Consider the following 24056-nt stretch of genomic DNA (forward strand, 5'->3'; position numbering starts at 1 on the left):
TTATAATATTGATGGTCAATAGTCGTACTCGTGAACGAGTGCTAGTTTTGGTGACTAGTATATATGTTAGTTATTTTCACCTTATTACTACATATTTTTATTTTTATTGACCTACAGTAATGTAATTCATATCCAACGTACCTATTTAGATTAAATTCTGTATTATTATTATTATGTATTGCTTTATGATAGGATTAGGAGCTTGATGTACCTAATACAATAATAACAAAAACTTGGCGACTTAAAAGAACTTATCGGGGAAGCTGATCACCGGTTCTTCTCGTCCATTATAATTTTAGACTAAATTAAGAATGAATGATAAGAAAAAGTTTTATGACTAAATTTAGTAGCAACTATTATTATTAATAATAAGGTTTTAGTGTAGAATGTGATCATAGATATTTTCGAAGAAGACATTGACAATTCACAGACGTATGTGCCATATGTGAATTGTGATGTGGTATGGTATGCGTTCTGTGGAAACTGGAAAGCAAACCAATTTTTTGTGCTTGTTTTCGATGTTCACAAATTTAATCTTTTACTATTAAATAGTTATTTATAATTTACTCATCTTTATTATAGTTTAACTATTAATTTTATAACAAGTGTAGTGTTAAGATGATCAAAGCTATATTAGTCTTTAATAACCATGGAAAACCGAGATTATCAAAATTCTATCAGTATTTCGTAAGTATAATGAAAAAATTGTTTATATTTGGTGGTTTTTGTGGCCTTCACCTTCACCTATTCCTGTTTCGTAGCTGTATGTCGGTATTAAAATTTTAAATATGGACGATGCCATGTCTATCACGCTCATAAATCGATATCTCTGTGTGGGCATCATTGATTTTTACTGCAATATTTATATCTTAGATTCAGTCCTTTTGTTTTCGGGTTAAAAGTTGGCTGTTAAGCTGGAGTTACAAGCTAGTGTTAATGACATCAAGAGGCATTGAATCTAAAACCGAGTGGAATCTCTTTAAGGGAAATTAAAAAAATCGAGGTAACGAGTTTTCGACTTAATAAGAACTTCGATATGTTCGATGAAATTTCGATGGAGGGTTCAACGGAATGGCAATTTTTTAATTAGTGATGATTTCGACTTAATAATTATTAAGATTCCACTGAATTATAACTTACGATCTTCATTAAATTTAAATTTAGTACAAGTCAAAACAGTATGTATTGTAATTTATTTGATTTGTATTATTTCAAATAATTATAGCTATATAATCCCTGTATCTATGAGATATGGTTTTCTGTCTGTTTCCTGACAAGTATGATAGAGTTTTTCATTGAACAGTTATAATAGTTTTTGCTAATGCAAATATAATAGTACTTATAGGCCCTGGGGGTAATACCCCACTGCAATTTTTTTAAATTCTACTTTTATATTCTAGAACATTCAATCAAAATTAACATTAATTTTAGTAGTCCAAAATTTAGTCTGAATGATGTTATGCCATGTTTTTACAGATATTTTTATTGTAAATATTAGAGTCTTACCCTAATTCACATAGTAGAGAAATGCCACTTCCTGCCAATATTTTATTCCTCTGCGAAACTTGGTGTCGCTATCATCATGTTTTTATCTGTACTTGTTTTTTTTTCTATTTCATTCTGTTTTGTAAGTTAAATCATTAGTTGTCATTATTATTGGCTATTGGTTTGTGGACTCAGTTTTAGCATATCTCTGTCTCTTACTCTCAATAGGTCAGTCCTGGCTAACAAAGCCATCCTAGCTGCTTCCAGAAGCACAAACTCATGGGCACAAAAGGCTTCACAGAGCAACCTCACATTAATTAAATATATTAATTGATTTTTTTAGGGTAAATTAGGGTTTGCAGTCTTGCTTTTCTTCACGGAGTGGTTTTCTAGTTTTAATATCCTTGATTTGACGTCAACCAGTTAATGTGAATATAATTTATTCTATCTTGGTGAATAAATTAGATTTACATTTATTATGGTCAAATTAAAAGTGATTGTATATTCATAAAAAACTATAAGTGTATGTGCATTTCATGTCACATTCTGGATGTTAGGTGATTTCCGTTTGGTACTCTTAAGCTGAATGAATGTAATATAGTTTTTAATAAAGTAAATATTTTTATATAAATTTCAGAACGAAGATATGCAACAACAGATAATAAAAGAGACGTTTCAGCTGGTATCAAAGAGAGATGACAATGTCTGCAACTTCTTAGAGGGTGGAAGGTAAGTTCCAAAATAATTCCAAATCATCAATCCTCAACGAGCTGCTGAAATGTAACCAGCAGTCCTTTACCAATGTTAATGAATTAAGAAAATTCTTAATTCATCGTTTCATTTTAATTGAATCAACAGCTGGCGTTGGGCATGTGTAAAACGCAATAGCATAACAATGCTACAGAAGTATATAACATTTAGAACTTAGGATATTTGTGAAAATCAGAAGTCCAACTTCGTTCTTTACTCACTGCAGTGAGCGTCCATCCTCAGTACTGCCCTTCAGGCGATTGACGGTCCTGCGACGCCCTTGCGCTCATCAAAACAGCCCAAGCTGAGCAGTAATGCTATTACGCACAATGGGTTGGGATAATGTGGATATGGTCGCCCACTTCATCTATTGGGCTGTGGTATTGAGGAAATTTCCAATACAAAATGTTCATTGGTTAATTGTCAAATATTGTTTTGACTGAACCTTTTTTGATAAATGAATATTAAGCTGTGTTAGACTGAACGGGGCATTTATTTGTAATATTTTTTCTGTCTTATAAAGTTCTTTTTTCCAGCCTTATCGGGGGTTCAGACTACAAATTGATATACAGGCATTATGCAACACTGTATTTTGTGTTCTGTGTCGACTCGTCGGAGAGTGAACTCGGCATTTTAGATTTGATTCAGGTGAGAGGAATACACACCAAATTATTAGGGATACATTTTGTTACATTTAATTCGGCATTTGTAATGTTAAACTCCAAAACGCTGTCAAAACAAGTTGTTCACGTGTTAATAAAATTGTAAATACTAATTTTAAATGACATATTTCGATCAAAACGGAATTAGGGTCCTTCAAAGAGCGTACCAATTCTTAAAAGGCCGGCAACGCACTCGCGAGTCCACTGGCATTGGGAGTGTCACTTAATATCAGATGAGCCTCCTGCCCATTCCTGTTTATGTCCTCGGTTCTATAACATCGCTTGACTTTATAATGATTTCAGGTATTCGTCGAGACGTTGGACAAATGTTTTGAAAATGTCTGTGAGTTGGACTTGATATTTCACGCTGACGCCGCCCATCAGGTGTTGGATGAACTGGTTATGGGCGGGATGGTGTTACAGACGAACATGGCGGATATATTGTGCAGATTGCACGAGCAGAATAAGATGCAAAAGGCCGAGGTGAGAAGATACTGCATATTCGTTTTGAGTTCCACGGATCAAGCTTCCTATATAAATATTTCCAATAGCTTCGGAAGTCCCTTTGCCCCCCTGCAGCCACTTGAGAAGACCGCTGTGAGACGTGGGGGCCATCATTTTGAAGTGTGCGTGCGGTCCACACGACAAAACGATGGTCCTGACGTTTTGCTGCCCCCCACGGAGGAGAAAGAAGACTGGAAGAAGCAAACAGCTTCTTTAATTGTCCACAAAAATCCTGATGATTCATTGTTTCGTCATTATAGCTCGACAATTTTGATGCTGACCACGCCCTTCCTCGGGATTATCATTTATTACAAATTAAACATAATTCATGAATATCGACTCTGCATCTTCTACCACATTCATGAAGAGTTGTTCGTATTCGGCAGCCGAGTTTCATCAGATGTCCGTCGTTTCACAACCTTTTCCAGCGGCCCATGTGGAACCAGTTGCCCTCTCAAGTATTTCCAAACCAACGCCACTTAGGGTCCCTTAAAGAGTGTAGAAATTCTTAAAATGCAGGTAACCCAGTTGCGAGCGTTCTGGCATTAAGTGTCCATGGGCGATGTCACTTAACAGCAGAGCCCCGGGCCTGTTTGCCTCCTATTTTCAGAATTAAAGTTTTAAACGTCTTTAGGCGGGAATCTCGGCGGCACCCGCCAGGGCTGTGTCAGCTGTTAAAAGCATGAATTTACCACAACAGTTGCGGGATATGAAATTGCCAGATCTACCCCAGGCCATCAAGGTAAGAGAAAATGAAAAGTTTCCTTTTTTAACCATTTCAGATTTATTTGTGATAGATAAACAAACTTGTCAATAAATTAAAGCGTCTCTCAACACCTTGTTACCATCGCATCCAGTTTTTTGGACATATAGATGCCCTGAAGATTTAGAAAAACTCGTCGTGACTGGCAGAGTGGAAGCCTATCACCTACTAGTAAAGGCGCTTACAGGTCCATAACCCAAGCGCAGAGGGTTGCCGAACACATGGGAGTGTGGAGGAAGTTGTGCGGCTCCAGTGACCTTCAGAAATGAAGAGTGCGACTGGAGAAGAATAGTTACACAAATTGTTATTTCAAATTAAACGTCCTAAGACGAAACGCTGTCTAAAGATGGCGGCGCAGACATGTCATGCTTGTCAAACGTCAATACACATAAGATTTTTTTGCTAGATTTTTTGATAATTAAAGTCCGAAACGCTTAAGCCAGGTTATATCTAGTTTTCTCAACACTTTTCTTGCTTAAACAGTATACTGTTAGCGCTGACTTATCGTTGTTTTGACACATAAGGGCACAAGTGAAGTATAGATGACAAATAGGCCTTTTTTAATGTAACATGTGGAGGAAAACACGTAGTCTTACTGATGCAAGGTGCGAAGATGTTAAGCCGGGGCAGGTAAATCATTTAATAATTAATAATATTCATTATTTTTGCAGGATTTGAAATTCTGACCTATGCAGCAGGCGTATTCCAAAACGCCGGTTGCGTTAGCAACGAATATTTTAACATCGATCTACCCGCAAAACGACAAATATCAAAATATACAACAGGATTTCAAATTTTTCGGATCGGAAACACTAAGTACCCGATTTTCGGAGACGTTTTCTGAAAATTATCAACAGACGGATGGACTACATTTTCCCAACTATGAAAGTAATAATTTGGGGTATCAAGACTTAAGAGGAAGTTCGTTTGAGAAGAAGAAGAAGAAGAAAAAGAAAAGTAAACGTTAATGTGGCAACTATCCTCATTTAGGTTCATTATATTGATTTAATTCTCTTTAAGTTGTTGTACCTTCATTCCAAGATAAAAATAAATATAGTTGATTCCGAAAGTCTGACTTTCAAAACTTTTCGTGTTTTGAGCAATGGGTTCATTGCTTCCATATTAAACACACTACCCTACATTTTTGTTGGCTAATATTGTGTGAAGTTTAATGCGGGTACACAAATATTATAAATATTTTCCACTACCCACATTACATTTTAAACTACAAGAGTATAACACGAGTAGGTACTTATTGGATTTAAACTCGGATTTAAATTCGAGAACAACTTTTAACCATCCAAATGTTTGTTGATAAAAAAAGGTCTACCTTCAAATACGTTTAAAAATTATATTTTATGTGCAAGGTTTCATTTTGTTTTATTTTCACCCAATGCCCTAAGCAAGTCAAACTTAGCGTAAGTACCCTCCAATCTTTTCAAACGCCAGATACCTTCCAACACACACTCTTGTAAAGAAATGGTCACCTAAGGAAATATATTTATCTGACGTATGTTGTATACTTGTATTAGCGTAAATTAATTAATTAAGTGAATTCTGGCAATGTTTTTATTAATTTCTGATCAATTCTTTACAACCGGCCAAATAAAGAGTAGTTATAGCAATAATGAAGACTTTTTTAGTTTTGCAAACGGCAATCGATTATTTATTACAGCTTGGACAAAGGCCTCTAAAGTCTCTTTTGGTGTTGCTTAAGGGTATATATGGCCAAACATCAACAAAAGCACATTGTTTCTTTCCATTTTTTGTCTTCGTTTCTTTAAGTATGGCAAATGGGAAAAATGAGGTGAAGTTGAGGAGTTTATGTATACATTTTGAAAGATCGATACAAGATTTAAATAAATTCGCTCGATAGAAAAAAATCCAAACATTCGAGATGCCAATTTTTGACACTTTGAATTCATTTTATGACGAAAACGTATATAGAATATGATTTTGAAATTTTCACGATATATTTTATCGCAAGTCGAGCAATCCATTTCAGAAAAGAAAATGATAAAACTATATTAATTTAATGTTTTAAATAACCAATTGCTATTACTGGACGGCGCGCCTCAGTGCTCATGCTCTCCATTTCGTACCGCAGTCTATCCCGAGACACTGACACAGAAATTCGTACTGGGATTGGGCCTTAATGTATCATATATGTATTATTTATTTTAGAGTCAAACTTTTCCAACCTTAGTACCATATTATGTTGGTCCCTGTAGAACTGTCAGTTCATGTTGACAATCAACAACATCTGTTTAATTTCCCTTTTAAGATCTGTGGAAATGTGAATGAACTGATTGACGTTAAAGATGACAGCTGGAAATAGATAATAGCTAACATCGTTTGAGATGGAATGGTCGCGGTCGTTTTCACAACACTTGATAGGGATTGCATTGTTGAGAGTTGTAGATGGCAATAAATATCACTGTACTAGATAATTAAATATATGAGAGAGTGACCTATGAACTTAAAACCCAACCCTAAGCCCTACAGAGTACCCTAACATAAATAAGTACGGAATGTCTGCACCAAGAGACCTAACGTAACAGAGGGAGCCCTGGTACAGATACCGGCAAATCTCTTGACTGCGCAGGCAAGGACATTTGTTCAAGATGTTTGCCGGTATGTATGATCAGAGGTTCAAGGTGGTGGGATTATCTGAAAGCTATCGGGCAATGGCATAGCTAAACTAACACAGTTCACGTATTTATGCACATATGCTTGGGCTTTGTCGCCAATATTGTTTTAGAGCTTTAACGAGTCTGTAGTCTTCAGTTTATGCTTCATGCTCATACTCTTTGTATGTACACCTTCGTGTTGTTGTGGAAGGATGTTCAACCCCAAAGTGAGGAACCTCGACCAGTCTAACCACCAGTTTTTTTATTGAATGGAATCTCGCTATTAGCCTCAAGGGCCTTTTCCCACAAGCCACAAAGGCGTCTTCTGCGAGGCCCTTCAGACCTTGACTTGCATCGTCGCGGGGTGGTCAACCGCCTGAAGGGCAGGGCTACCAAAAACAATAGAAACCAGACTGTGACAAGTACCCTTGGAAATAGTATCTAAACATAGTCTTTGAATCTCTGCACCGAGGGTAGTTTCAAAAAAAAGATAAAAAGCGATAGATTATATTTATTAATTCATATTAAGGAGTGACCCTCTTAGGGTCACGTGGGAACATTGATGTCTTCCTTATGTTGTCCAATCCGAGGTATAACATGACAACTCGTTCCAAGCCGATCCCACCACCTGTGAAAACCACTCGTTATTACTACTGTCCGTCATATAATTACTGTTAGGAGAGTTTAAAAAAAATGTATAATTTTTATTGGTACAAAATTTCGTTCAAATTTCTTTTACGATAAATAAAGTACCAAGTTGGAATCCCGGTAAAATTAAAAGAATGTTTTTTTTTTAATAAACTTAACAATTCCTTACCAGCGTGTGGTGGACATCCGAAGCTGAACGACTCTATATAAGCCGCGATTTTTGAGATATCTGAAAAAAAAATATATGTATATGTCAACATACAAACTTAGCAAAGGTATTCTACGTCTTTTTATACAATTATTTGTAATTTCTATATACTTTTTATAAATTTTTTGGACTTTCTATAGAATTTTCGTACTTTCTATAGAATTTTTGGACTTTCTATAGAATTTCTGGACTTTCTATAGAATTATCGGACTTTCTATAGAATTTTCGTACTTTCTATAGAATTTTTGGACTTTCTATAGAATTTCTGGACTTTCTATAGAATTTCTGGACTTTCTATAGAATTATCGGACTTTCTATAGAATTTTCGTACTTTCTATAGAATTTTTGGACTTTCTATAGAATTTCTGGACTTTCTATAGAATTTCTGGACTTTCTATAGAATTATCGGACTTTCTATAGAATTTTCGTACTTTCTATAGAATTTTTGGACTTTCTATAGAATTTCTGGACTTTCTATAGAATTTCTGGACTTTCTATAGAATTATCGGACTCTCTATAATTTTTTTTTGGACGTTCCATAGAATTTTCAGAATTTCTGGACTTTCTATAGAATTATCGGACTTTCTATAGAATTTTCGTACTTTCTATAGAATTTTTGGACTTTCTATAGAATTTCTGGTCTTTCTATGGAATTTCGGACTGTCTATAGAATTTTCGGACTTTATATAATTTTTTTTTTACTTTCTATCGAATTTTTCAAATAATATATTTTTTTTACCAACCTATACCATGGTGCAGAGCGCGCTGCGTCAAGACCTCAGGATCATGAATCCTCTGAGCCCCGCTCAGTATTTCCTCACCCCTCATGAACATATCATAGGAGTTGGAGGCTTTCTGAAAAAAAAAACACCTTTCAACAGCTGGAATTTTTGAACATTTCATTTCAACTGGTCACGCACAAGACGAAGGGCGGTATCAACAATACCGCATTTGTACACACCAGGGCACTCATCGCCAAAGGTCTCGCAAGTGCGCTGCCGGCCTTTTAAGAAAAAAGCCTAAGCCTACGCAACGAATTTATTGGTTAAAGAGGGGGGTTATTATACTGCGTCACAGAGACTGAAGTGGGGTTATGGTAAAAAAAATATTGTATTTTAGACGCCATATTTTTAGACGCCATATTTGTTTACAACACTGTGACGTCACTATATGAAAACACTTACCTCATTATTAGGATCGGGCATAGTGTAAAATGGCCGGACAGCTAACGGGTACTTGTCCAAGATATAGAAGTCTGTGTCATATTTTGCCTTAACAAGACGACCGAGAAGTTTCTCATCTGGTGTCGATAAGTCGTCCTCCTCACCCACTGTTACACCTGAAATGGATGGATTGATTTTGGTGAAATTTTTAACGAATCTTGTTTCTTTAACATTGATGGATTGTTCTTGATTCATTTTACTTATCTTCTATAAACACGAATTACATTTTGTCAAACATGCTCAAACGTCAAACTTAAGCTGTCATCTGTCACCTGTCATAAAAAAGAAAAGAGCTCATACCAGCCTCCTTCAACATCTGTATGGCACGGGGGAACTCCAGCCGCAAGGGTGGGTCCAGGAATTTAAACGGTTCAACTTTGAACTGCTGACCCACGGTTAAGATTTCTGATGCGAATCTGTAAGTTAAATTTAACTGTTTTAATATTTTTAATAAAAATAAATGCATTTCTCAGGTCTTTTTCTTCAATATTGGTATTGTATAATCAAACACACACCTCTGCAACACACCATAGACAAAGACAGACACATCTACGACATACCATAGACAAAGACAGACATCTCTACAGCACACCATAGACAAAAACAGACATCTCTACATCACACCATAGACAAAGACAGACACATCTACGACATACCATAGACAAAGACAGACATCTCTACAACACACCATAGACAAAGACAGACATCTCTACAGCACACCATAGACAAAGACAGACATCTCTACAACACACCATAGACAAAGACAGACATCTCTACAACACACCATAGACAAAGACAGACATCTCTACAGCACACCATAGACAAAGACAGACATCTCTACAACACACCATAGACAAAGACAGACATCTCTACAACACACCATAGACAAAGACAGACATCTCTACAACACACCATAGACAAAGACAGACATCTCTACATCACACCATAGACATAGACAAACTTATCAACGACACACCAAAGACAAAGGCACATAACTCTAAAACACATCATAGACAAAGACATACACCTCTGCAACATATAAGAAAACTCACTCTTCCTGCAATCCTCTAAAAATGTCCGTAAACGTCTGACCGATGGTCTCCATGACCTCGTGGTAATGATGCTTGAACGACATTTCAATGTCGAGGCCAACGAACTCCGTCAAATGACGGTGCGTGTTCGAGTCCTCGGCACGAAACACAGCACCTATTGTGAACACCTAATAAAAAAAAACAAATATTTTAATTCAATATTTCCAGACAAGCCATCGAAATTCTATCAGTCTGTCTCCGAAGAAATTATACACATTTACAAGCATATTACGTCATCAACTAACGACGGTTTTGTCACGTGACATTTGAAATTAAAATAATGGATTTCAATGTGATGATTACCCGACACGTAAAAACTTTCCCTTTATTAGAGAAATTATGTCTTGAATTTTTTAGTTATTTATTTAGTTCTCAAAGGTAAAGGTTAATGTTTTAAAAAAAATAGTTTGTATACCGTCCGTCAGATGGCGGGTTTCGATTTAAAATTGATTTAAAACGCGGTATTGTTTTGTTTAGACAATTCTAGTTACAATTTCAAATAAAAAAAAAACTTTAGACCTTGTCAAAATCAGCTGCAATAGCCATTTGCTTATACAGCTGCGGGCTTTGGGCCAAATACGCGTTGGACTTGAAGTATGACACGGTGAAGACGTTGGCCCCACCCTCAGATGCAGCCGAGATGATCTTGGGCGTGTGAATTTCGACAAAACCTGGAAAGACATCTTGAATTTGGAAGTGGCATGCGCGTGCGACTGTCCCTCCTCAAACGTGAGGAACTTGCTTCATGGAACAAATAAAGAGGCCCAGACCTAAAAGGTTGTATCGAGAACATCGAGACCCAATCAGGCACAGGCTGATCACCTACTTGCCTCATGAAAATGATGAATAGAACCCATACCTAAAAAGCAGCAGCAGTCGTCCAGCACCATCTATTGGGATTTCTAAATAACAATATTTTTGAATTATTTGACAATTCACAAGACTTCTGATAATAAATAACCTTTCTTGGTGAGTATATCCCTGAAGAGTCGGCACACACCGGCCTCGAGCCTGAATATTGCTTGGTTAGCCGGAGTACGAAGGTCCAAGATTCGGTTGTCCAACCTCGTGTCTTGGTTCACACGGATTTTTAGGGCTTCCGGGTCCTGAAACAAAACACTGATATAAAAAAAACTACCACCGAAGACCAGTATTCAACAAAGAGTTGTTTAGTTGATTCCGCCTGACTCGTTTCATCACCGAATAAGCCGTATTAGTAAAATTCATCAGCATCACCTTGATGGCTGGAAGTCATCCACAGTCACAAGACAATTTCTTTGGGGTGTCCATGGGCTAGATGCATGGATGACTGCCCTTTTTAGGCATATAAAAACAAACAGGGACCTGGGAAAAGAGTTGGAAGAACAAAAATATGGCCTGATTGATAGAAATAGAGGAGTATTGGCAATGATCCTCCAGTGGCTTTAGTGGGTATGTAGTCATAGCATTTCATGTTCTAGACTACCACAGACGCCGCATTGAACAGCTTCTCAGGCACGGGCGCCCTTAATCGCGTAGCCCCAGGTAAAATAAAAGAAAAAGAAAGCCTTCACCCATAGGGGGAGGTCAGGGGTTCATATCCAGAGGTTATAACTACTTATATTGAAAGAAAGATTGAAAGTTTATTGGGTATGTACCAATAGAACAAATGGACAACACAATGGAAGGGAAAAGAAGAGTGGGCCGGCCAAAAAGGCGGGCTGATTGATATAAATAGCAGAGCATTGACAATGAGGGACAAAGGGTTGAAAAGGCCTTCAAGAGGAGTCCATATCTACAGCCGAGTTTTGAAAAAGGGTCGGCCTGCGTAGACCGCCCTTAGTGGCTGAACCTTCCTGTATAAAAAAATTCTATAACTTAGCCAATTTTGAGTTCTAACAATGTTTGTATGGCCTTAAGTCTAATACATACATCCGTTTCCGGTCTCGCCGCGTCTTCAACTTGTAACGGTAATTGAGTCTTCGCCGCTGACACAATCCAAATTTCAGAAGCGAATAACTCATAATCCTTTATCGTACAAGATTCAACGGGTGAGGCGGTCTTGACCACTGTCGCTTGAACGTCTACTATGGACTCTTTGGAGATGCTGAAAGGGAAATTCAATTAAGATATAAATGGGAGTAGATTTCTGTGGCAAGTGATCGGGATTGTCAGGGTCTCAGGTTTCTTCACGATGTCTTCCTTCGATCGTACGTGCTTCTTATTTTTTCGTGGGTTAATGCGTTACGCATACCACTGGCACTGTTTCCTCGTGGAGGGTGGTGGAGCTCACTGCTATGCATACCCACTAAATCCCCACGGCGCCACCAGCCATTGCCTGTGCCATTACAGCAGTAGTTTTGCCAGCATCCAACCTCGCGATCAGCCGTTGAAAATCCTAGTCCAATATGTCCACGAATGATGTGGATTGGATCTTGGCACAGCAAGGACCAATCACATCGCCCAATTTGCACTGATTTGTCATTCCGTATCACCCAACATCCAGTAGAACTAGGACCAGTTGTACAAGACTCCGCTGATATCACATCACACCTTGAGTCAGTGTCGGTGCTGTGGAGTGTTAGTGAGTATGCAGCAAATACACCAAATTTCTCATTTCCCCACGTAAAAGAAATGGGTCATTGAGCTGAGTTGTGATAGTCCTTGCCTTCATAGCGGGAAGTCCAACCTACGTCATTAAAGACCGCTAAGAGGCGTGGTTTGTACTCGCGGGCTGTTGATGTGTACCACGGTGTCTGGTGGTACCGTGGGGTTTCAGTGATTACGCACAGTACCACGTTTCACATAACCCTCTGGAGTACAATTTCCCCACGTAAAAGGGCGAATTAGCTGATGTGAGTAATGTCCTTGCTATGCCAAGGTTCTTCCCACATCATTAAAGACCGCAGGGGAAGATCGAAGACATGAGAGGCGTGACTTGACGGCTGATCACATAGACTTACCTGCCGCCACAGTGGCTGGTGGCAGCTGTCCCAATAAACCCTCGGAAACGTCAAGAACACGACCAATATGACACGCAGTATATCGACTTACTTGCCAGTAAATTTGACCATTTGCTTGCTGACTTCCCTCACATCATTGACGCTGATCAGCAATTGAATGGTGGCACTATTCTGTCTCAATACAGCAAAACATTGCTTGCCTTTCGCTCTTGATGTTTGGAGACGAGCTGAAATCATAATTTAAACAAATAAAATGTCTCATGAGGCAAGAAGGTAATCAGCCTTTGCCTGATTGGATCTAATGCCGGTGTTACCATGTTCCCGCTACAAGCTTTTAGGTCTTGGCCTCTTATGTATATGTTTAATAGGCGAGGTGATCAGCCCTCGGTGCCTAAGGGTCTAAGGTTTCCTCACGATGTTTCCCTTCACACACAAAGCCCATTCGTGTACAGATCGACCTCAGGGATAAGTTACACAAAGCTAGGCCAACATTTGGATTATTTGGAGATTGGTAAACGGTTCAATTGATGTGTTTCCCAACGTAAATTACGATGACAACACGCAATATCATACACATTTTACAGATCGGTCAATATCATTGACATCTTATAGACTTGTCAATGTCAAGTCAGTACTGAATACACAATGTGACAGAAAGTGTCTTCATACATTAAAATTTGATATTTATGAGTAACTTTAGTTCAGGCTTCGATTGGATTATATTATTAAATATATTTTAGTTTTTCAACAGATATTGATTGATGTCTTCTATAAAACAGTAGTACACTGTTCTATTGTCAATAACTTCCGCTGCGTTCGCACCTTGGTAATTTATAGCCTATTTTCATCAGGGATGGTACTTATGTTGTAAGAATTTTACATAACTCCAGTTTTGGAGTCTGGAGGCAAACATTCCTATACTTTATTCATTAAAGCGGAGTTACTTCTTCTTCAACTTCTTGAATATGTCACGTGTCAAATCCAATATTTTTAACAACAGGCGTCGTACTTACCTCGGACCCAAACATTCTGTCCAGCGAACTCCTCACCCATATCCTTTACATCAACATACTCTCTTTCCATATACGACCCATCCGATTGAATCAGCTTGTACGTTCCATATTTGCCCTCAGATATGTCAGGCTCGTCATTTTGTGCTTGTACCGGGCCCTGGAACATAACAGCACCTTTTAACCGACTTCTATAATAAACCCCATTCAAATATTAGTGACTTTAGATATACAATTTTTTTTTTTAATTCAACATCTCACCCGCAAACCGCTGCCCAACAAAATGGTGACGCAGTTGATGTAACACGCTTGTAAACAAAAGTTTTTAAAGTGTTATAAATTTTAATTAACAAATATTTTTTTTTTTGATCAAAAATAGTCTCCAACTGCTCCAAGTATTAGGGTTTGACAGACGAAGACATTAGTCTTCTCCATAACGCGTTAAAGCCACACAAATTGTTATATTCAGTGCAGAGGTTGTTTCAGCGCAGGGTAATCCCAGGTAGTCCTGGAATACGTTGTGGCTTCCCAAGTCGAAAACCTCGGAGCAGTGAGGTGGCCGTGAAGCGAATTGCCTAAGAAACTTTTGAGCTTCTGGAAGGAGGTAGGCTGGCTTAATTAGCCAGGACTTAGGGCACCAAATGGGCGTCTAAGTGCAGAAACTGAGTCAACACCACATTTATAAATAAAATTAATACATTAGTGGCCCTACAACCATTTAGGTCTGGGCCTCAGATGTCTGTTTACATTTCATGATCATTTGTCAATCTAATAGGCATGAGAGATCACCATCCTGCGCCTGATATACGCCGTCAACTTATTGGGTTTAAGGCCAGGTTTCCCCACGATGTTTTCCTTCACCTTTGCGAAGGCCATTGGCGTACAGCCAGGGATCAAACCTACGACATCAGGCATGAGAGCCGCTGAAGCCACTAGGCCAACCTTTTGATACCTTATGCTCCGCCTTCTTTTGCTGTTTTTCAGCTGCCTTTGCTGCTTTTTTCGCTGCTTTCTTGCTTGGTACATCACCTTCCATTGTTACTTTCTCCTCAGACACCACCATTATTTATCTGAAAATATTATTACTCTTTATAAAGAGAATATCCTCGACCAGTCTAACGTGTGGACGTGTGGAAGAAGGAACTACTCCTCCGACCTGAATGAAGCATCTTTGAATCATCCAAAGACCAGAATGACGAGATTTATACATATATGGCCAGCGGGAAATACTTCGATAGCGCGTTTCATATAATTATAATTTACAATGGGAGTGTCCATGGGTGGCTCATTAGAGCCTCCTGCATTCCTTTTATAAAAAAAATCGCTGAATTGTCTTAATTTTTTTTGTCGGAGACTTATTTTACTTTTATTCTTTCAGTATTTTACAGTACTAAGCCAACACGGTATTGTCGAAACAAAAAACCATATTAATACATAAATGCGCACATAGAAAGAAAATCCATTGATGCACAGCCAGGGATTGAACCTACGACCTCAGAGATGACAGTCGCACGCTGAAGCCACTAGGTCAACACAGCTCTCAATTAAATTAGTCAGTCACAGCTAAAATCACATTAATATTGTCATTTCACTCCAATATACTTGTAGTTTTTCATTAAGCTCTGGAAAACACTATCAACGTTGTGGTTTGACGACACCATATCGACAGTTTGAAGAGTTTCGTTTCGAGTTTGAGAGTGGCACAAAAATGGAACTAAATTTAAATTACCAGTCCACAGGCTAGGCTCATCTAACTACATCGATCCATGTCATTGGCCTAGTTGCTGTTTAGTTATAAGGCTAGGCTGTTGATTAAGCGACTAATTAAGGTAGTTGGCTGTGACATAGACATATTGTCCTGTATTGTAGATATTGATGTCTTCTATAAAACTGTAGTACATTGCTCTATTGTCAATAGTTTCCACAGCATATGGGAATCTTTATTGGTCTTTACAGGTTAACACTAAGGTCATTTATAGCATATATTCATGAGGGATTTATGAATCTAATGGTGAAATAATTATTACAATTATTGGAAATGCAAACAAATCTGTTCTTTATCTACATGCAAAGTATGTGCCATTTATAAGATATGAACAGTTCCCTCTGGGTACAATCTTCTATTCATCAAAATGTCAAAATTATTTACTTATGTATTTATATTAATAAACAATCTACCAACATACCTTCATACTATAAATACAGAGAGATTCTGAATTTTTGTGTTAACTGGGCTGTTATGAATGTAAAGAAATAAATAAATTAGATTATTACGATTATTAATTAACTATTATGATAACAGATGTTTCATTTAATTTAACTGATAAAAGCATGTCAACGCATGGCACACTGATACATTGGTAAAAGTACACAAAATACAATATTTAATATGACAAGCAAACATGACATACATGTAGAGGTCATACAAATATTAAACACAAACAACTAACTAATTTGATTTGTTTGTCTGTGGAAAAGACACTACTTTTGTCCTGTTATATAAATTTTTATTCAAGTTCTCTAGTTGGAAAATTTTGGTTTTTAAAGTAATTGTTTTTAAGTAAAATAACAAACTATAAACATTGTTTCGAAAAATACATATTTCAGCAACACATCATTTCATTCATCATAAATATATTTAGTTTATTTTATTTCAACACAATCATCGGAACACTGACATCAAATGACAAATATTGCTTAATTAAGCCAACAAAATTTACTACCTACCTACATAGTAATCATCATAAATTAAGATGTGGCTAATGACACACTATAATCTATTGATATTTACATGTAGCAACTGTAAAGCCATCGTAATAGTATTGCATGAGTCATGATGCAATGATGCAATAGTGGTGACAGAAATAATCCTCCACTGCTAATGCATAACTTACTTTACAAATTTAAAATGTTCTTGTGTCACAGTGTTCATTTCATACTTTGATTAAAGTCCTCTAAAGTTACGTGTTTTTTTTAGATATGTTGGCTGGTTGAATAATAGGTTGTTAGCCATTTTATATATATAGTGTAAACTCTATATAACAACAATCAAGGGACCATGCATATTTTGATGTTACAAATAGTTGTTGTTAAATGGAAATAAGAAAAATCTGTATTAGAAAATGAAAAAGTTTATTTCATACTAGTGTTTTACATTTTAAAAAATCTTATTTGAACGCTATTGGGTATAGCCTGTTATTTTTATTTTCGTCTGACATCTTTTGCTGGTCCAATTATGTTGAACTTTATTAATATTTTGCTATATTTAGGGATCTTTATGTTAAAGCCTGACATCTTAAAATGTTTGGTAAGTATGATGCAGACAGTCAAGTTTAATACGGGCTAGGACAATAAAGCGATAACAGAATGAAAACAGTTGTGTAGTTTCAACTTATTTCGGTAACTTAAAAAGTATTTTTTACTATTTAATTCACATTATTGAGGATGGGTGTAATGCTATGAAGAGTGCATCACTGTATGGAAGACAAGCTAAACCAAACAAAACCAAGTGATTTTGATGATTTAGGGGGTTGTTAAATCAAGGGATGTTACATTGAGTTTACACTGTAATTATAACTATTTTGGAGTCTGACCCATTCTTTTTTTTTCATGATTCGGAATTAATACACATGTGAAATAACTTACTTATTAAACAAAAAAAAAATATTCACTAGAAATAATTTGTAAGGCAACACAATGTTTCCCTGTTATTCTAATTCTTCTAAATATTAAAAAGACATCTGTCAAAAGGTGAGATGTTACTGAAATGGTAATAAACTTTTAATATAATTTTTTTGTTACATATATGTGATTTGAAAAGCAACTTTTTCATACTACAGTCGACACTAGTCAAGTCTCTTTATAATAAATTAATATATTTTTTTAATATTAGATTTGCAACAAAAATATTTTGGACAAATATTAGTTTATCTTCCTTCATATAAAAAGTTGGTAACATAAGCTAGGCTGTTAGGCTATTTATAAAACGTTCCATAGACTCCAAATAAATAATGAATAAACACAAATTAGATACGAGCTTACGGTTGATCCAAATATAATACTAACCTTTGATAGTCTATTGGATTTAAACGTTTAAGAAAATATGTGTAAAATGCCACGTATAATTAAAACAGTTTATTTAACTCACCTGTGCGAATTCCACCGGTTATCAATAGAGACTTTGATAAAAAAAAGTTTTACAGCTTTGAACTTATCAAAAATAATAAATAGGTTATGTCCGGATACCGATACGATAACTTTGAAATGACATTATCATTGTTTTATTGCATGTTGATAATTGACACTGACAGCTCTTACCATAGATTGTCAACAATAACACAAAATAGACATTGTAAATTGACCCCAAATTTTTGCATTATGGTAAATTTATGGATTAGGATAAATGAATTATAGTGTCTATAAGCTTTTAATAAAAATAATATAACTTTAAAATACATGACAAGATTTATAAAATAAGTATTTTAAAGATGTTAGATGTGATCTGTGACATTATTGACAGTATGAACGCGGATAATTTAAAATAATGACGCGATATAAAAACTAAAGACACTAAACATGTCATTCAGTGGAGATTTTCGGTTCCGTTTTTATATGACGTTTGAATCTGTCTGTAAATCAAAATATTTGCAAATGTATAAAATTACAGTTCAAAATGCTCAAAATTATATCCGGTCCTGACTTAAAATTAATTGGGGCTAGTTCTATTATATCAAAATGCCCGTATTCACTGCTAATATTCCAACTGTGCTCAAGATTGGTGATCGAATCGAAATCGGAGGTCGTATAAAAGAAAATGCAAGAAAGTACGTATTACTTAATTGGTTCTATAAAATATATATAAATAGGCGGAGGTGTTATAAAAAATAGAAACATCGCGAGGTTAAGCATACTTTAATTAAAACAATAATACATTATTTAATTATACGATCTCGAAGCCTTGTAAAAAGCATATTGTGCTGTAGAGAATGATATCTGTATAAATTTTACAGAATGTCTATAAATCTGTGCGCGCAGGAGGGAGAGGAACCACGTGATGTTGTCCTCCACTTCGATGTACGTTTTCATAGAGACAACATTATATCTCTGTCTCGAAGAAATGGTGTTTGGATTGGAAGCGGGAATTTGGACACGAATTATAATATGTTTGTGCCTGGTCGGTTTTAAAATTAATAATTGTAGTATTAATATACTGGTGACGCACTAAATAATTATATAGTAGGTACTGGGGCATCCTGGGCACCGTCATATTGTAGCGACACAAGATTTGCCCATTGGGGATATATACGTCTCGATATTCCAGTCAGTGGTTAGACTAGTTGGAACCTTTAGGTTAGAGGAAGAGCGAAACATTACTCCTCATGTGCAATGATCACAATGAGTTCATACTTCAAATTGCGCTATGTACATGCGCGAAGTATTCCTCGTTGGGGATATATATTGCAACGAATAAGTAGGTAAGCAATAACCAACCAGCATGTGCGCTCTGATTGGTTGAATAAGTCACTAACCTAACTTAACCGGTTAGAATCTTACGAATGGATATCCGTTAGTTTATAAAACTACCACAAATTGATAAATTGGCGAAAATGTGAGCGTAAAATAATAAAATATATGTCTCGTTTAGAATCCTACGAAAGTTTAGAAATTTCCTACGAAATTGATAAACTTACGGATTTTGTTATATTCCGTTGACATATACAATATGATATAAGTGTAAACAACATTCCGAGTCAGTGTATAGACTCAAGTGATCCCTGGGTTGGTGGAACTGCTCACCACCTTGGTTAGCTTTTGACCATCAGGCATCTTGGATCTGCTGATTAAAACCATTTCAGGTACCATATTTCGAATAATTTTCGAGATAAAGGATACGGATGTGATAACAATATATTGTCAAGGGAAATTCCATTCAAATTTCCTACCAAAGATACCTCTGACTATGGCCAAGTTTCTCGTCGCTTGGGCTGATGTGGAAAGAATCACGCATTGCTACTTTCATATAGATCAGGTATTTTAGTATTAGTCTTTATGGGACAGAAATCAACAATTTCCGTTCAATATTGTCTGGAGAAAACAATATTCTTCCCTGACAGTGAGAAGTGCGCGAGTCACTAAGCATACTTTCCGTCTTCTGTACGTCAAAAAAGTTGGTAATTTTGATAGATAACATAGTGTTATGTTTCTCAGTAAGTCTTAATCTGGGTATTTATGGATTAAATACGTTTATGGAAGTCTAAAGATCTATTTAAGTTTAATATTCCATTAAACAGATATAGAGCAGAGGAGCAGCAGGCTCAGCTGATGGTAAGTGATACACTCTTTGTAGGATTGGAATTTCGTATTCTGCCTTTCGAGGCATCCATTTCAATATCGGACATTGTTCTGGTAAATAGATGGCGCTGAACCAAAATGTTGGTTATAAACTTAGATGTAATTGGTTTCGTGATCATTTGTTTCCGCAAGACAAGTAGGTGATCATCCTGCCTGAGGGCGATCTTTTACAGAGCAAGCGGATATAGTATGTGGTGCGAACCAATAAAGATTCTTATATGCTTCGGAAACTATTGACAATAGAGCAATCTTTTAGTTTTATCAAAATCTACATTTAAAAGAAAAGGAAAGGAATTCTTTTTATAGAACATCGTGTTGCCGAATTAATGCGGGTGGAACCGTAGAGCACAACTAGTTTTTAATATTAATATCTTATGAAATACCACTATCATCTGATTTTGACTGAAAGCCTGCATATCAAAAAAATCTTGACTCTAATAACTAAAAATTCTGTCGTGGTTTCAGGGTGTGGGTGATGAAGCTGGTGTAGGAATCCCACAATCACCAAGACAGGGAGTTCTACCTGAAAAGAGATGGTAATGTTGTTCAATTCCTGGACGTTTAATAGGATTTGTCGTTTATCCTATTTATTCTTTAATGTGGGTAGGTCAATAAGGTGGTCAGTTTTTAGTCTCTTTCATTGATTTTTACATTTATCCTCAAATTCAGAGTCAGTGTTAAGCTCGGAAGTTTAAGCCAACCAGCGATTCTGCAATCGACTCCCGCCTTAACCCCTTTTAAATGCTTAGGTGAGGAGTTTTTTAAAGTCCAGGGTCATTGTCAATGCCACTCTCGCGAGTGCGACACCGGCCTTGAAGAATTGGTACGCTCTTTGAAGGAGCCTAAGTCGAATTGGTTCGGAAACTGCAGTAGGCAGCTGGGGGATTTCCCTTTCAAACAACGCTCGTCTAGAACTACACTGGAGTTTCAGCCCTTTGTTATTGACATCGTCGTTTCTTGTTTATAGCAAAGGGGTGGAACTCATTACTTCTTCTCTTTAAGATGGGTTTATTTAAGCGGCTGTTAAATAGGTATCTTCTGAACAGTCGAGCCCTCCGATAGCATGCTGTCGAAGTACCTATGTTTCGCTTAGTGTAATGGATCTGGACGTCCAATCACCGTAGCTAATGAATGGCAAATTAAAAGCCACTTGCGTGACAAAGCAAAATCAGAATCAGATTAGGGTAACAAACCGTGTTTAACGGGGAAAGCGTGGATCTTCAGGCGATTGCTCCGCTGGAATGAACTTTGCTAAAGGGACGGAAGCTCACTGGAGTGAGTTATGTACGGGACCCCAACTTTCCCGGTCAGTTTGCAGGAAAGTTCAGGTATATATATCGTTAGCGGGAAATATTTAGATAAAGCGTTTCAGGGTTTGACGTCTTCACAGAGATTAGGTGTCCTAACACTACATATTTGAAGCACAATGTTTATCAAAGATTTTGTTCTCAGCCCACGGGTCCACAAAAAGTCCAGTTCGCCACATCATCATTCATCAGAGAGTTCCGATGATGAAAATCCAAGACCCAAAGCCGAAGGTCGCGCTGACAGATTCTTCTACGACACACTCATGTGCCAAACGCCGGACATGAAGTTCCCCGAAACGTCATACAGAAAGTACAGAGAGTCGGACGTAGATAAAAATGAAACTGAATTATCGGATGTGTCGAAAACGCTAGAATCCTCCCTCGCGGAGTCCGATGAAATGCATTTTAAAAAAAGAACGCGGAGGGGCAAGTTTGCGCCATTCGCGCAAGTTGTCAATTTCATGGGAAAGGGCGGGAAACGAAATTAGCTTTTGTCATGTAATGTTATCTATTGTTTTTTTTTGTTTTATAAAGGATTTACTGTCTATGCCTTTCATTTTTATATTCTATACCTATAGCGATGTTTCCGTAGAAATAAGCCAAGTTCTTATTGGCATAATAATTTTTAAATAATTCAGATTTTAACTAAATCAATTTAGTATTGTGTTTTGTTGACATAGCTGTTAATTTATGCTTTCCAGCTTCCAGCAGCCAGCTTCAAAGCACGCGAAACGAAATTTTTTTTTCGTTAAATATTTAACTTAATCTGTCTTGTTTTATTTTCTTTAAATAAAAGTCTCGTTTTTGTAACCAAACTTCGAAACGGCTTAGCCGTTTGTGTATGGGACATTACCGTTTGAAGGACGTTCTATTCTTTAAGTGTGTATTTTAAAAAAGTACTGAGAGTTTTTTCGCCGGCTTTTTCTCTCGGCCTACACCCTCTGACTTCTTTGCCGATGAGTAGGGTATCTCTATGTCTACGATACAAATTTAATGACGTGGAATAAGTGATACCTGTGTCTTATATTACATGATGAACATATTTTTTTAAAAGCGATACTGACCAACGTTACGAGGTGGAATGTGTTTCACAGCGAGCTTGTGCAGTCAGTGCTATGTAGCTGTCAGCTCTTTGGTATCCTGTGATGTCCAAACCTTTAAGCTAATTCCTTAAAACCTTGTAGCGCTAGGACCCCACGGACCAAGGGTCGGGGTAGGAATGGGACAAATTCATAATGGGAGCCTAGAACCCTTGTATTTGCAGGATTTAGCTATTTCAGCCGCTTCACAAGCCGGATCAGCTCTGGTGTTGCTTCCATGTAGATGAGAAGGGCCCAGCGTGTCTGAACAGGTCTGGCCAGCACCCTGCCCATCTTTATTCATGCTTTCGGCTCAAGTTGACTTGGCACGTTGACCGTGGCAAGGTATCGGCGTATGATTTCGTTAAGTGCGTGCATATCTCGAGAAGCAGCTTGAACTTTTTTAGCATGACATTTATGAGGAGCCGGAACCTCAAGCCGTAGACAGGTTGTGATTCGGAGCGTGTCAGGCTCAACACATGTTCCTGTATTTGTTGAGTACTCGTGAAGCCAAGAGCCGAGCTCATTCGTACCCACGGCCAAAAGCCTTGCACACGTTAAGCGTTGAAGCTCAAGAGATGATCAACTTGCAGTTTATGTCGTCCCAGCTCCTCCGTGAATTTGGAGAAACTGGAAAAAAATTATCTGGACATGCAATTAAGAAAGCGTTTCTAGCTTCTTCTAAGACAGCAAACTCAAAGTTTGAAGGGGCGTTTACTTTTGAGATTTGCTGACCTATGGACAGAAGATATTGGGGTTGGAAAGAAACGCTGGAAGTTCTATTCGATTCGTATTTAGTGCCGATATTATCGTTAACAATGCCCGAACAAGACGATCGAATCTTACCCGACAAAGCCGTAATACAATAAATGGCTGGACCGATTTTGACGAGTGTTTAAGTGAATTCGAGAACGTTTCCGATTATTTACAATAAGATGTTTTTTGTAAATTTGAAATTTTGTATTTAAGATGTGTTTACAGTGCTAACAATAATAATAAGCCTTTTTACAATAGTTGGTAAGTGCTATATTACAGTAACCAAAAATGTTGATTTTTGTTAGTAGGTTAGCTTAGATTATATTGGTAAGATATTTATTATTTATTTATGAATTAACAGGAACCCCGGTTTGGGTTCCTCCTCCAAAGATTGCTATGGAGTGCCAGTTTATGCTAGCTGATCTTTACAGATCATCTTCCCAGCAGTCTAAGGGTCTCCCCTGCCGCTTCTTGCCTGGTGGTCCTTTCCATTAGGTAACTCGTTTAGTCCACTTTCTGCTAGACATTCTCGCCACATGGCCAGCTCAATGGCATCTCAGATTTTGAGCAAAGTTAAAGCGTTTGAAACTTTAGTGACGGCTCTTAGGTTTGTGTCTTTGCTCTTTATCTTCTGTATCCCGGAAATA

General features: G+C 37.1%; 3 protein-coding genes across 5 annotated transcripts; 2 read left to right on the forward strand and 1 right to left on the reverse strand.

The window, feature by feature from the left end:
• The first annotated feature begins 464 nt into the window (after window positions 1-464).
• On the forward strand, window positions 465-5534 carry LOC123718890 (AP-3 complex subunit sigma-1). 2 transcript variants are annotated; one of them, XM_045675852.1, is made up of 6 exons: window positions 465-687; window positions 2123-2214; window positions 2772-2883; window positions 3201-3380; window positions 4036-4143; window positions 4836-5534. In XM_045675852.1, the coding sequence occupies exons 1-6, from the start codon at window positions 619-621 to the stop codon at window positions 4848-4850; spliced, it is 576 nt and encodes a 191-aa protein (XP_045531808.1). In that variant the 5' UTR covers window positions 465-618; the 3' UTR covers window positions 4851-5534. The 2 variants fall into 2 exon arrangements, with proteins under 2 accessions (XP_045531808.1, XP_045531809.1); XM_045675853.1 differs by lacking the exon at window positions 465-687 and adding an exon at window positions 831-1003.
• Window positions 5535-7290: 1756 nt separating this feature from the next.
• On the reverse strand, window positions 7291-18174 carry LOC123718849 (aspartate--tRNA ligase, cytoplasmic). 2 transcript variants are annotated; one of them, XM_045675770.1, is made up of 13 exons: window positions 18064-18174; window positions 14869-14986; window positions 13920-14076; window positions 12998-13133; window positions 11876-12050; window positions 10926-11070; window positions 10484-10635; window positions 9926-10092; window positions 9174-9289; window positions 8835-8989; window positions 8394-8505; window positions 7612-7671; window positions 7291-7422 (listed from the first exon to the last, which is right to left on the reverse strand). In XM_045675770.1, the coding sequence occupies exons 2-13, from the start codon at window positions 14977-14979 to the stop codon at window positions 7319-7321; spliced, it is 1590 nt and encodes a 529-aa protein (XP_045531726.1). In that variant the 5' UTR covers window positions 14980-14986; window positions 18064-18174; the 3' UTR covers window positions 7291-7318. The 2 variants fall into 2 exon arrangements, with proteins under 2 accessions (XP_045531726.1, XP_045531727.1); XM_045675771.1 differs by having other exon boundaries at window positions 14869-14992.
• Window positions 18175-18484: 310 nt separating this feature from the next.
• LOC123718516 lies at window positions 18485-22121 on the forward strand. The gene is made up of 5 exons (XM_045675102.1): window positions 18485-18739; window positions 18926-19089; window positions 19772-19944; window positions 20733-20803; window positions 21720-22121. Exons 1-5 carry the CDS (start codon window positions 18651-18653, stop codon window positions 22060-22062), a joined length of 840 nt encoding a protein of 279 aa, XP_045531058.1. The 5' UTR covers window positions 18485-18650; the 3' UTR covers window positions 22063-22121.
• The last annotated feature ends 1935 nt before the right edge of the window (window positions 22122-24056 follow it).

Source organism: Pieris brassicae, chromosome Z (genome assembly GCF_905147105.1).
Source record: "Pieris brassicae chromosome Z, ilPieBrab1.1, whole genome shotgun sequence".
Lineage (NCBI taxonomy): Eukaryota > Metazoa > Arthropoda > Insecta > Lepidoptera > Pieridae > Pieris > Pieris brassicae.